The 15,023-nt window shown below is 39.0% G+C and overlaps 1 protein-coding gene across 6 annotated transcripts in view; it reads left to right on the top strand.

Annotated features, from left to right (window-relative positions):
• MYLK (myosin light chain kinase) overlaps positions 1–15,023 on the top strand; it is a 201,432-nt gene that overhangs the window by 83,527 nt on the left and 102,882 nt on the right. For 5 of the 6 annotated variants that reach the window (XM_027714928.2, XM_027714930.2, XM_039381868.1 and 2 more), the window contains 6 exons: positions 2,409–2,574; positions 5,126–5,291; positions 8,081–8,117; positions 8,977–9,551; positions 10,946–11,149; positions 12,231–12,365. In XM_027714928.2, the coding sequence (XP_027570729.1) occupies positions 2,409–2,574; positions 5,126–5,291; positions 8,081–8,117; positions 8,977–9,551; positions 10,946–11,149; positions 12,231–12,365 (1,283 nt within the window). The remainder of the gene's footprint in view (positions 1–2,408; positions 2,575–5,125; positions 5,292–8,080; positions 8,118–8,976; positions 9,552–10,945; positions 11,150–12,230; positions 12,366–15,023) is intronic. The other variant, XM_027714929.2, reaches the window with a different exon arrangement.

The following is a 15,023-nucleotide window of genomic DNA, read 5'->3' as shown; positions in this document are numbered from 1 at the left end:
CTCTGATGTGATATTGCACTCTCTTGTCTCTGCTCTCTGATACTCAGAAATCCTTCCCCAAAACTTCCATGACCTGACAGTCTCTTTATAAAGACAGAGCAAATACTGAGAGTCGTCAGTAAAGCAACTGAAATCAGCCTTCTCTCACACAGAATTTAAATATTTCCAAGCAACACAGCGGGTAAACTGTAGTCCGGAAGGAATAAACGCTCTGGTTTGGAATAACTGTCACCAAGAATGGGCCAATGGGGTGATCTAAGCTGGCACATAAAATAGTCTACTTCTTGTCATGTGCTTTATGCACTTCAGTAAACATTTACAATTAAGTGAATGCCACTGTTTTAAAAACCTCAGACCTAATTCTTCCAAGAGCTGAATTATTTTGTTTTATAAGTAGTTTGAATTTAAGCAGAATTTTTTCTGATTCACATCCCTGGCAATGAGTCTCCCTGGATATAGACAAAAATCCATGTTTCTGATTACGTTAGTGATCAGAATACAGATAGTTACAACTGAAGATTTTAATTTCATCACTGATATGAACATTGTTTATCTTTGTTTTGAATTTTAAAATTAACTGAGATTACAATAGTGAAAATGGTTAAGTAAAAGAAAATAGTAAATAATCAGGAAGGCTTTTACATGATAAAGTCTGTATTGTAAATGTGCTGCAGAAATACATGCAGGACAAATAATCAAAGCAAGAAAGGACAGTTAAGGTTGCTGTTATGTTTTGTTGTACATTCAGACTTTACAAAGCACAATCCTAATCCACTGCATTGCACAGAGTTAGAGTGATTGTCCTCATTTTTCATGCTCCCATGTTTTGCTCCTGTTCAGTATTAATAATTTTATGGTATGGCAAGTTTATGCCTTTACATAAATGGGGAAAGGGGAAAAGAAAAAAAATATACATTTCCATTTGTGCATGTTTAGGAACCAGCCAGAAAGCTGCAGGCCAGCTAGTAGGTGATTTTCTTTTAATGAGTTAGTATATGTGCACAGATATATAACTATAGGAACCTAAAACCCCCTAAAGATGGTCACTAAAAGACTTCTTTAATACACATTTATACTCTTCTTTAGTGGTACCATGAGGAAGACGACATTAAAAGCTATCAGATATTCAATTATATGATAAAGCAATTTTCATTTTAGCATATTACAGTCATCCTTCTTTCTCAATACTTCTTGCTGGTCCTGTTGTCCATGTAAACACTTTCATTATGGTATCATCTCTTACTTAGACACCTCAAGCTGCCTTTATGGCAACCGTCATGTCTTGGCAGCACCTTGGACTGAGGCGATGAGGTCTCTGTTAGTATCTGACCCCTGGTAGGAATGGTGAGGTATTGACACATCTTACTTGCATGTGGCAAAGGGCCATCTGGAAACAAAGGCCTTGAAAATGGTTCAGTTTGCTTGAAATTAAACATAAGAAAAAAAAAAAGAAAAGAAATCAGCATCTGCCATCTGCTAATGTGTCTTTGTTGTACCAAGGCTTCAGAGCAAAGAGTGTGTTCCCATTGACATTAACAGACCTGACGTTGCATCTTTTTTATTTTATCTTTATTTATTTTATCTTATTTTATTTTATCTTTATTTTATTATTATTTTATCTTTTTTATTTTTCCATCCTATAATATTGCTTGATGTTTTATGGTTGTGTAACTGTTTATGGTTTTGGACTGCAGTCACTGATGCCGCTCTAGTTTCATTCCACCTGTCATTTCCCAGCTGTGCCAGCCATGTAAGTAGAGTTGGGCATTTACACTTAACAGTCATTCACCCGAGATGGGTGTACTTTGGTTTTGTGCCTTCTTCATGTTTGCTTTGCAAACATTGCAGCAATGAGATTACAAACAAAATTCTTCCCCAAACCAAAAATATTTACCAGGACATGTCAGAAGTGTTGCAAAAACAAGGTGCTAATTCATAAATCAGAAATTAATTACTATGTCATTGCACTCAATAGCAAAACAAATTACATGATAAAAAACAGTGAACAGTGAACAAGTCTGCACAATAAATAGATTATTTATCTATTAGGAAGGCAACTAAGAAACAGAAAATGGGAAAAACTAAATGCATACAGTGTTTCCTATCATTTGGTTTGCCCAGCTCTGCTTATAAGCAACTGAAAATGTCCCCAAGATCTGTTATGTGTATGATGGATTACAGTACCTAGCATAATATTATTTAGTTGCATGAGGAGTCAAGAGCAGTAATTACCAGCATTTCCATTTCTTCCATTGGCCAAAAAAAATATGGAGTAACTACAGTCTTGGTTGCCACCAATTATATACCCTTGTTGGCAGACCGCTGGCCTAAAATGCTACCTGATGTGTGCTCTAACCACAACAGCTTCCAGTTCTTCTGTAAAACCAGAATGTAAATTGCCTTTCCAGGGGAAGACTTGCTGTTCCATCTGTGGAGCAGAGGCCAAGCATCTGGGGAGAAAGTCCACCTAAGTTTGCTACAAAACCCAATAGAGTTGTTGTGCGTGAAGGCCAAACAGGCAAATTCTCGTGTAAAATAACAGGACGACCTCAGCCTCAAGTAACTTGGTTTAAGGTATGATTTCCCCAAAAATTTATGTTTTCTTTCTCTTTTGAAATTTTGTGAGTTGAAAGAAGGAAATGCACTTGACACTCAAAATATTCCTGTTGAGAATTTACATATAAGGAGAGAGGTATTTTTCCTCATTTTTTATGCTGAATAAACTCACAAAAGATAATAGTGTTCTTTCTCAGTATAAAATTCTCCTTTATCTGTCTCATTGTTGAAAATATTTGTACCAAAAAAATCATCTGAAAGCACCAAACAAGATCTAGATTTTCTCCTGGTGTCTTAAGATTTTTGGTGGATGAGGGGAGGAGGAGGGGAAGAAACCATTAAAAAAAAAAAAAAACAAAACAGAAAATTGCTCATAGAACAGGGAAATGCTTCCAAGTCATCATCTGCTTTATTCTAGACTTATCCTTGTCTGTAATACAAGAATGCCAGGGCACATATCTGAAAACAAGCAGCCTCTTGCTGTGGAAGAACTCATTGACATCTCCTTGAGTTGGCAGCTCCACCTGGAGTCTGCTGCTCCTTCCAGCTGCCGTCAGTTCTCTGGGACCTTCTGGCTCTCAGGACAGTCTGCAGTGCAGCTGCTCCACAACAGCCTGCTTCCAGTCCCACCAGACTCGTTCAGGTTTTCCAGCCATGAAGCTCCATGCAAAACAGGATTTGTTATTCAGTTCTCTTTATTCAGGGCTGTGTGGTAAGCAGGAAGCAGGGAGTACCAGTCCAGCAGTTTGGATCTACACTTTGGTACTTCTTCATACATTTTTTGCTGGAGGTTATATTTTACATTTTGGTATTGATTGTCAGCTTCTGTAATGCGTTAATGCTATAATCTGGCATTCATTCTCTGATTCAAAGGAGAAGTATGTAAAGTTCTTGTTATTAGCAGCCCCATATGTTCTGTTCATATTGATGTCCCTAAAAAACACATTTTAACACTTGCAGGTCTGCATATATTTTTCTGTAGAATACCAGAGTTGTGTTGCTTAGAGGTTCAGTAGTGATACCATTGCTGGCCTGCAGACACCCCGTTCACTCCTTTGAACTTACCCTCAATCCATTGCTTTTGGTTAAATTGGTTTTCTTCACACTTTCATAATATTATTTTAGTATCTATTTTAAACACCACGAAGTTTTTTCTGTAATCCATATGCCTTTAAAATGCAAATGTGTAGTTGCTCTTTATCAGAGCTTTATTGGAAGGTTGTTATTGTGAGTCCTGTCCTTGCATCCCTGTTCATAAGGCATGGATTAACTGGTATTCATGCATGTGCTTTGGCTACCTGTGAACAACTTCAGGCCTACAACTGGTCATGTCAGGACAGCGCTGCAGGGTCCTGCTGAGTGGTGGGTGTTTCAGCTCTGCCTCAGACACTCCTGGAAATGAAATTACATATCTGCTGGACCACATGGCTACTGCAGAGACAACATATGACCACCTTCCTTACAGCGTGGAAGCTTTATCAACAGTTAAAATGACACTTTTCAGAACTGATGAATAAGCCTTTGTGTAAATGTCTTACTCTGCTTATTGTTTTCTTTCCAATTTTCTTACTTGTTAACTTGCAAAGAACAGAAGCTTCTGTATCATCACTAACCCCCTTGATGTGAACTAGTTTTTAATTCCTTTAGGACCTACAGCACCCAGATAGCAGCAGGTTGATAGAATTCAAGAATGACAGTGTTTATAAACAGTGTAATGTTCCCCAAATATTTACTGACCAAAACCCTACAAATTGTAGATTTGTTTGCTTTTGTCTCCTAAACTTAGGAGGGGAGAAGCTGTGGTGCCTGATAGCAAGGCACTTGTCCTTAATGGCTGGTGCTGAAGCAGAACCACTTATTTGCTCACAAATGAGTGAGCAAATTGAGTGGTCAATTATTTTGTAGAATGTAAAGGGAAAAATTATCATTCTGATCACCTGCTCTGTATAACAGAGAGCATAGAACTACATGCATTTATTCCTATCTCAAAGCCATATCTTTGGCTATAACTCTAGTATGGGGCTGCAAAGGAGCTGTGTTGCAGCAATGCATCTCTTAGTATACCTAGAACTTTCTGCCACCTCCACCTGGCCATGGATGAGGTCCTCTTATGCAGAATCCTTTTGCACTTTCTGAAGTGATACAGTTTAAAAGAGATATTGAGGGATAGAGAACTACTCTCCAACTTGGAAGCTTTTACTTACAGTTTGATTTTTTTATTAAAAGATGTTTGATTTCCTGGAACAAGCATGAAGACAAAACTGGTTTGAGCCCACATACAGTGAAAAGAATTTTTTCTAGGAATATGGGTATAATAAATAATGAAAAGCCAAAACTAAACTGAGATGAGTGGATGACAAAAGAGAGGGAAAAAACAGTCTCCTGCAGACATGAATTACAGAATTTTGGACACAGTTTTTTGTTTATACCATATGAGTATTATTCATAGAAGGAATCTGGCTAAAAAGTAGGAGAAAGGCATTTTGACCTAGTGTTTTACCAAACAAATTTTTGCTCCCCTTCTCTTAACAATAGCTATCTGTCTCATGGTGTCTTGTGACATTTGCAGGGTGATACTCAGTTGCAGCAAAATGAGCGTTTCAACATGTACGAGAAAACAGGCATCCAGTTCCTGGAAATCCAAAATGTTCAGCTTGCTGATTCGGGAATTTACACATGCACAGTGGAAAACAGCGCTGGAAAGGCATCTGTGTCTGCAGAGCTCACCGTGCAAGGTACAGCAAAGAGTTTGCAGGAGAGACAAAAGTGAACCACAGACCTTCCTTTAAAATATTTCTGGTTGTGTTCTCAGTATATCCACAAGAAACATTCACTTTTTCCCACTGTCTTCCTCTTTCTCTCTTCCTTAAATGATACTGTGGTAGCCTGGAATGTGCTGCAGCTGTAAACATTGCGTTGGTTCAGTGGAAAAAAAGGCTATTGAAGTGCTTTGTAACAACTTTCTTTAAAACCAAGTTTTCACTTTTACTATGATTTGGACTTTTATATGTTTTGAATATAGATTTTCATTTCAGCAAATGGAAGCCTTTCACTTGTCATTGTAATCAGTAATTAATTTTGTACTTCTTGAATACTAGCACCAGATGCACATTTATACCAACTCTCTTTTGGGAAAAAAAATTGTTCTATGTTTGTAGAACTAGGGAAGTAAAGTAAAGAATCATAACTCTAAACCGTAAAGAACAGCTTAATGAGATTAAAATTTAGGCTTCTCAGCTCCCGACCCCACCTATTTCACTGCTTGTAAAGGAAACAAGTGTCTTTGCATAAATAGTTTAGGACGTTCTATTCTATATATGCTTTATCATATACAGTTCATTTTGCAGTTTGATACTTCTTAGGGTGCCCTTTACAATAGCCTCAAAATACAGCCTTCAGCAACCCCACTAAGGAGAATTTCTTCTGTCTGGGGGTAAGCAGTCACTGGACGCAGTTAAATAATCCAATCAACAGCTGCTGGCTTCAGCTGCAGTCATAAGATCAGTGGGGTAATTTTTTGTTGCAAGATTTTTAGGTTCACATCAATGCTGGCACTCTGTAAGGTATCAATAATATAAATAACAAGGGGATTAACATTTGGGATGCTCAGAACCACAATATATGCTCAGAACCTTTATATAACTTAAAGCTGTACTTTTTACCTGTAGGTTCCAATCTGATGAAGGCATTGTAGAGGAAGCTTCTACAGTTTGCCTATTCAACGGAGGTTTTATAGAAAAGGCTGGCTTTTTTCAATAAGTCTTTTTCTAAACATGAAACTCTATCCTTAATTGCTCCCCCTGAAGTGGTGAGCTTTCTGTTCTCTAATGGGTACATCTGCCTCGAGAGATGATGCGGAACTGGGGTCACAAAGTCAGTTGTGGTGTATGTTTGCTTCAGATGCTGACCACATCTCTGAATAATGTGGGCATTCTTTCTTGGATTAGTACAGGTCAGTAAAAAGGGCACTCTTTTGCAACGTCCTTGACTAATTGGATGATTCCACTTACCTAACCACAACATATAATACCTAATTCTTTCATTATCAATTAAATCAGGTCGTCAGGGTTGCTGCAAGATGCTAACAGACAGTCAAGAAGCTCAGAATTACTACATTTTCTTTCAAATCCATGCAATCTCACATAGAGATATTTTTGCTGCAATAGCTACATTTTTCCAAGTTCACAGAGAGGAAGGTAGAGGGGGAGGAGGAAAATAGTTTTTTAATTGACAGGGTTGCATGTTATTGTCTTGTTTGCAACCAGTAGTTATTCAGCTTCCTCTTCTACATTTATCCAATCTGTTTCCAGCTTTATTTTTTATATTTCTGTTACTGTTTATTGACAGGTTTATTGAAGTGAGGTCAATGGGTTATTTCCCTTTCCCACTGCAACTTTTGTTTGTATGTAAATAGATTCTTTTGGTCACTCTGAATGGTATGGCAAGTCCAAGCATTTAGATGTGGATTTTTGCTTGCAAAACACAGTGTAGATCAGGGTATCATCCACCATATGATTGCGTTTTTTCCCTGAGGCAGAGACTCTGAAAGCATTTTTATGGAGTGCTTATTGATGACTTGAAAAATTCATTATTTTGCAAATTAATTATTACATGTTTTTCTACTGTAGTTTGTAGACAACAGCGTAGGTGCAACTTTGATCTGACCAGGAGAAAACAAGTTTCATCCTGAAGTGTTGATTAGAGGGAAATGGAGAGATGTGGTTGGTATTTGACGTGGAATGGTATTTCTCTCCTCACAACTATTTATTAACTCATGCTGTCCCCAAGAGAAACAAATACTGTCAAGGTTTGGGAAAATGCCTGGAGGGTTACATACTGAGAGACTGACTGTGGGCAAATATGTGCTCAGTTTTATCAGTGCAGCTGATGAGGCACCTTGGCAAATCAATATAGCTCAGCCATGCTCCCAGATTTCCTGGTGGTGTTGCAAAGTGAAAAAATGTGATGCATTAGCTTTTGTGGTATTCATGTTAAACATGATAATACTTGCTACACAGCAAAAGAGTTGGTGAATGTTCACAGGTGGGCCCATGTTTTGGGAGGTTTTCCTACTGTTAGTTTGGTTTTGTGTTTTAGCCAGAGGACAGCTGCAATTTCACTGAAAGCATGCTCAGGGGTAGCACTGATTGATGGTTTGTCTTTCTCCACTTCTGCAATCTCTATGGAGTTATCATAAGATTTGATGAGCTGCCTCCCAGTTGGAATCTCTTCCTTACTTCTCTCTCCCAACACAGAGCTTTTGAGGCTCACAAAACCTTCAGTTCTCAAGGGATTTGAGAACATGACCCAGAAATGTCTCAGTATGGACCAAGACCTCTTTGTGTTTCCACTCAGCAGCTTGCTGTGGTCCATACCAATTTCAGTGTGGTGACAGTCAATCGTGATTTCATTGGATTAAAAATGAAGGTTCTTAAGTATATACTTTGCTTAAAATCTTTCAAATGTATGGAATTATGTACAGTATTATATGTATAAGTTACCTGTTTCTTCTTTTCTATTTGAGGTCCAGATAAGACTGACACATATGCTCAGCCACCATGGTATGTTTTTATGCAGTACTTTCTCAGAATATTTAATTGCAGTGCATTAATTTTGACATTTATTGGATGAGGTTTCCTCACAAAGTGATAAATATTTTTGGATCAGTCTGTATTTGGAAGTTAGGAAATGTTTACTTGGAATGAGATTCTTTTTTACTGCCAAATTCAGCTGTCCTGGTAGACTCCTATGAAATAGTTGGTGGAACTGGTGGCAACATTATGAAGTACAGAGTTCTGGTCTGGTCCAGGAAAGCAAAAATTCTGAGAAACTCCACCTAATAAATCCATAGCTGACATTGCTATGTCCATCCAATTTTTTTTTTTAATTTGCCAAAACCCCCTCTCCCTTCTCTAGGCTTTGGTCAAGTTTCCTATCAGTCCTCTTTTAAAATCACTTGAATTATAAGACACCATAATTAGAAATAGTAAATTTGCTGCACAATTTACATTTTCATTTCCCTTGAGGGAACTATTTTATGTGATATTTGAGCTATAATTATACCTGACCTCAATTTATGAAAGCATGAAGTAGTGTTACATCATGGTCATTCAGGGTCTTGTGTAATTGCTCCCTATCTAAAGCAGTGTGTGAAAGTTTAGTATCTGACTCACAAAACCTGTTAGAACTTGAGCAGTGGATCTGTATCCAGAAATTCCTCAGCTGACACAGTATCTGAGCCCTGATTGCATTTTATGAAGCTTTTCACTCCACTTCTTTTATCCATGCTCATCTGTGTGAAAGAATGTAAAGGCTATTCATTTCACCTTCTTGCTAAGGGCTTGCACATTTATATCAGTGCTGATAATAATTAGTCTTTATGCAGTGTCATATATCTGTAAACTTCTCATTTTTCTTTAGCATGCCATCAAAACCAACCACACTTGCTGTTAAAACTGTTGAAAATTCAGAATTCAAACAGTCAACTAGCAATGGGATTGCTAAAGAGCTGAAATGCAGCAGCACAGAACTCATGGTTGAAACCAAAGACAGGGTGTCAGCAAAGAAAGAGTCCTTTTACTTCACCAGAGAAGCCAAAGAAAGTAAGCAGGGACAGTACCAAGAAGCCAATGCAGTGTCTTCTCAAGAACATAAAGAAGGAAAAAAGGGACCTCCAGTCTTGCAGAAAACTTCAAGCACCATCACCCTTCAAGCTGTCAAACTGCAACCAGAACCAAAGGCAGAACCCCAGGCCACTTCCATGAGACAGGGGGAAGACAGGAAAAGGGCTGTGCAGCTCCTGATGTCAGCTCAACAAACTCCACCTCTGACAAGGCAAGCCAGTCCAAGGAGTAGAGAAGCAGAAAACAGATCTGGAGCCCAGAAGGCTATAATGGAGGAGAAGAGGGAGCCTCTGGGAATTCTCCCTCGGTTTGAGAGCCATCCACAGAGCCTGGAAGCATCAGAAGGCCAGGAGGTTAAATTCAAGAGCAAAGGTAAAGGGATGAAAGTTATCAGAGGCCCTGGGTTTAGTCAGGTTCCCCTTCTGTGTGTGGAAATGGGGAAGCAATTCCTCTTTCTCAGCAAGTTCTCCTCCTAAAGCCTGTTGGAAATAGATGCAGAATCCAATGCTATTTCCACAATACTTGTCCTAATGAAATTTTCAAACCATCCCATACTGCAGTGTCCATCTCCTCTCTCATCTGGGGTTTCCCCAGATATAACCACTGCTGCTCTTTCTAGGAGGTAGTTTTAGGCCCTCCTATATGAAGGTGCAAGAGACTAAATGGATGGTACACTTTCCAGAACTGTAATTAGTTAGATTGCCCTTGAGCCAAAAAAATTATCAGATAAGGAAATACAATCAGTCACTGCATTTCCCTTGTGGCATCTAATTTTACATCTCATATTTGGTCAACCTGACCTGAGTGCTTCCAAACAGCTGAAATCATAAAGTCAGAATTAAAAGGGAGATTTAGAGCTTGCTCCACAAAATTTGACCAGGTTTTAACCCTCTCAGAAGAGTAACAGGAGCTGCGTTTTGCTGAATACGGGGAGTAGATTTGGAACACTTATTTTTTTTTTTTTCAATTCCAATTTTAGTAGAAAATAATTTGGAAGCATTTTTCTGCTATTTTTTTTTTCTAAATTGTATTTGCACTTAAAGTGTTCCCACAAATGAGAGAGAAATTGGATTTTATGTCTCTGGAGGCAAAAAAAAAAAAAAAATCACACACACAACCATGGTAATTTATTTCATTTCCTGATAGTTCTTGCCCCATGAGTACAGAAGATAATTTATATCAGAAGCTCAGAGAGTAAGGAGGGGCAAAAAAATTCCAAAGATCATGGCACCTTTTGAATAGGTTATTTTTCAGGTACATTAGTACTAAAAACGTGAATTGTTTTCTGTCAGAGCATCTCAAACATTTTGCAAGCTTTAACTAATCCATGATCCTGTTAGGCAGGAAATGTAGTCCCTATTGTAGAGAAAGATTACTCAGTTTTTATTGAAGCCAGTGAATGCCTTTTCATTTGGCACTGAACCCAAAGCACAAACTCATAATTATCTGCAAGGGCAAGGTGTCTGCAGGGAGTTACAGTGGAACATCCCTAATGGACTTTAATGAGTAATCCAAGAAACTCTCCTGTGAATCCTCTCTGCAAACAGTGATCAGGGTTGCTTTCACAGGCCCTCCTGCCTGTTGGTACAGCACCACCTAAAGCAGGGACATCAAACTGTCTTCTTTTACAATAGTTCTGTGTATTGTCCATTAAGGTTTCTGTAATTATGTATGTGCGAGTTGTACCTAATTTACAGTAAAGTAAATAATGGAATTACACTTAGGAGAATACCTGTTCATAAAAATCCAAATGCCTGATTGTCTAGTTTCAGGGAAACCAAAACCAGACGTGCAGTGGTTCAAAGAAGGTCGACCTATTAAAGCTGGAGAAGATATTCAAATATATGAAGAAGATGGGATTCATTGCCTATGGTTAAAGAAAGCCTGTTTGAGGGACAGTGGATCTTACAGCTGTACAGCTGTCAACGCCAAAGGCCAGACTTCCACCAGCTGGTTGTTAACTGTCAGGAGTGAGTAGCTCTCATGAGCCCATCTGCACTTTGAAAACTGTGGCTGGGCTTTTTTAAACTGTCAGAGGGTGGTGACCACGTGATTTTTATTTGACTTCTCAATGCAGGTTAATTCAGATTCCTACCCCTGTGAGTAATGTGGTGTGGGACAGCTGGCAAGACAGTTTTTGCATCAGTTTCCCTTCTAACTTATCATTTTTTGTTGTTTGTATAGCTAAAACCATCTTAATGATTGTTTTGTACCAAGGGAGGCCTATTCTTTACTCGGGTTTTCTATTGATGCTTGTATTTAATTCAAGTTGTCAAAGATTTTGTTGTTCTGCATTTAATTCTTTTGAAGTTGCTTAGCATTTCTATAGAACACTGAAAATTTGAAATGTTTTTAAAGCACATAACAATCCGGTGCAGTAAAGCTAATAAGAAGAAAAGTGAAGGAATGAGAATTGCATTTTGCTAAATTCAAGCACACGTCCCAGTGACAAATTATTTTCAGCTTGAAGGCACTGTCTTACTAGTCTTACTAGGTTGAAAAATTTGTTGGCTTCTAGCAATTCTTGTCCTCAGTTCTAATGTTTACACCTGGTTTTAGGTTTTGTCTTGTATCCATGATCATGTTTATGCAGCATTTTGCTGTACCTGAAGTTAAACTAGAATACCCAAGATATTCTCTTTCTGTCTCATGAGAGACCTATAAACTGCATCCTTAAGTCTCCCTGTTTCTCACTGCCAGCCAGGGGAGATTTGGGAGAGGGACTGGGAGAAGACAGACAAGAGGAGAGAGGAATTATCTTTCCTGTTCCTTGTGCTGAGCTCTCTGGTAATACGCTGCATACACTTACAGTGATTGGCTGCAAATGGTGGATTCTGGCACAGAAAACCACCACTTAAGACAGAGCTTGAGGGCTGACAATGCCTGCCTTGTGGATAATAGAAAAACCCCTTTTTTTTATACCAGTCCACTGCTCAAAATCATTAAAACATATCACCATGGTTAGCCCAGCCATGTCACCTAAGCACACCTAGAAAAAGTCGCTAAGTGCTAAAGCTGATTAAAGGAACTGTTTTTATTTTGGTTTTAAAGGGCCTAAAGTTGAAGAGGTTGCTCCATGCTTTTCCAGTGTCTTGAAAGGCTGCACTGTGAGTGAAGGACAAGACTTCGTGCTGCAGTGCTGCGTGGGAGGGGTCCCTGTGCCTCACATCACGTGGCTTCTCAATGGTAAGGAATCCCCTGCTCTGCAACACCCGACACCCGTAGACTCTGAATACTGCACAAAGCGCTCTAAATCACCCCAATACAACCCCCCGGGGCACCTGAAGAAAATTTACTTACGCTCACATCACGTGCACCAAGAGTGGTTGGGGAAGGTTCTGCGTTGCCGCAGTTCCGCGGTGTGCCCAGCAGGGAGCGCTGGGGACCAGGACCGTGCCCAGGTGGGTTTTACCTGGGCTGTGTCACACGGTCCCTCACCGGCTGTGACACGTCTGTGCTGTGCTGGTGACCAGGCTGTGCCCAGGTGAGTTACCTGGGCTGTGTCAAGCAGCCCCTCACCATGTGTGACAAATCTGTGGTGCTGCTGCCCTGTGCTGAATCCTGTGCTGCCCCCACACTTTTGGCACGAGCTTCTCCTCGGAGCATAACAGGTTGGCATTGTGATCCTGCAGGGATAATAAGTTCTAAACAAAATAAATGCAGTATATCCCTCTTTACAGTAGGAAGGAAACCAATGCCTGATTCCAGCCTTCCATCAGCTGGGCAGGTTATAATTGGTATTAGCAGCTACGTTCCCAAGATCTTGAAACCATGGCTCTTCTGGTTACTTCTCTGCTAGAAATATGTTCCTTGAGATTCTAATGTTTGCCTAAAGCTGACTAAAAAAATAAATTGAAAAGCAAAATATGTTTTACTTTTATCAGACTGTATAATCTCCTACCCTGCCCTCATTACGCAACTGAACAGTCAAGTTTCCTTAACTTTCTCTTAATACCAGAGCTAGGACCAAAAATCAGCATTTTGGTTAGATTTCAAATGATTTCAGAAATCCAGGCACTACATGCTTTGGCTAAGGGCTCTTTCCATTTAAAGCCATGTCTATTAAACACTAGACAAATTTATGCAGCTTAACCCTTGATTACCTCTTTTACTCCTGAACTGCAATTGATTTTTTTGCAGACTCTCTCAGGCTATCTATCTGTGTGTGTGTGTGTGTGATTGTTAACAAAGAATAGCGTTCTTTGCCATAAAGATGTTTCTTCCAGGATTATTTTAAAATTAATTATTTGCACATGATCTCTGTTTTTCTTTAGTCATTCAGAGTAAGCGGGATAACTGAAAAAGGTGGCAGGGCAAATGAACCATGACCTTGAGATTGGTATGTTCCCACAGCATGGTCTGTTCACCTTCCTAATAACCCCATGTCTAGAATAGAAAGGCCAATGCTTTATTTACAGCATAAAACATGTGAGTAAAGGTTCTGACACTCTCCCATTGGACAAAATTTGTTTCTCTGTCTGAAGGCTACTCTGAAGTTCCTCCTTTGCAGATGTGAGTAGAATCATTGCTGGGCTCTGCAAGAATTGTCTTGCAGCTCAGGGTCAGTCATTTCATCTTTATAAAAGAGTATCCTTGGTCATAAAGTGTTCCCTTAGTCATTGAATGTGATCTACTTATACTCAGTTATCTTCACACAGAGAGCATCTTCCTGTCTCAGGTGACTGACTTTGGGTTGATTTTCAAATGACTTACAGTTTATCAGGCACAGAAACAGCCTCCCTTTATGTAACCATGTTCTGCTGTGCTAACTAGAAGACTGTTGTCTCCTGAAAAATACAGCTTAGAGATAAATAAGCAACATGTTTCTGTGATGCACTGTGCCCCCCTGCCTTTTTTCAGGATGTTTGTTCTACGCTGACCTTTCTTCTCACTGATCTCATGTAAGTCTGCCCCTGTTCAGGTACGACCATGTTTATATTGCATCCAAGCTTCTGACTGCAGGTGGATCAATATTATGAGGAGGAAAATACAGGTGGATTTTTGTTGTAGTTAGTTGGATTTCAAACCATCAGGGTTCTGTAAAAAGTCAGTGTATTAACTCTGCTCTTAAATCAAAAGGCAGTCATGAGTCTCAGTAACAGAAACTATCATAATAATGAAAATCAGGGACATCATATATTATTCTAAAGACAAAAGCACACAACTTTCATTCCAGACTCCTAAAACATATCACTATAGTTTAATGCTTTTCTGTCTTGCAGCTGATTGTGAGAAATAACTGTTTATATACTATTTTGATACAAACTTGAATGGATTATAAACAGTTGTTTAATGTTGATAATTCCATGTACACTCCTAGGATCACTATTTTACTTAAGTATCAAATTGGCTATTTTGATATCCATTTGAATGCAAACATTTCCTTCCTGTCTAGCAGCTAGCTGTATACTACAAATTTCTCATATTTATATCCATGATCAAATAAAGGAGAAAGTTGTATGTCTGGTCCTGAAATATTACTCCAAGCAGTCATAACAGTGGCTTTTTGGTGGAGTCTTTCATCAACTGACCATATGAAGAAAACAGTATATTCACAGTATATAATTTGAGGCAGGCAGACAAATTTTGTTTTTAAAAAAGATGTGTTAGCATCTGTGCTCCATATTTGGAATATAAAGCTTTTTATATTCACAACTGATTGGCTGCGACAGAGGAAAAAGCAGTCTGCTGAGAGCAACCACACTGCTGTTCAAAACACAGCACTTTTGCAGAACTCCATAGAAATAAAAATCTTACGGGACAGGATGGTAAAGTTCACTAGAAAATATCAAATGCAAATTATCTCCCAAGCATGACAGCGATCACAGGCCAGAATTAATTTTT

The sequence above is a fragment of the Pipra filicauda genome, unplaced genomic scaffold, assembly GCF_003945595.2.
Source record: "Pipra filicauda isolate LSUMZ 115617 unplaced genomic scaffold, ASM394559v2 scaffold10_size6260569_pilon, whole genome shotgun sequence".
Lineage (NCBI taxonomy): Eukaryota > Metazoa > Chordata > Aves > Passeriformes > Pipridae > Pipra > Pipra filicauda.
Note: the sequence above shows the minus strand (reverse complement) of the source record. Positions and strands in the feature narration are given on the sequence as shown.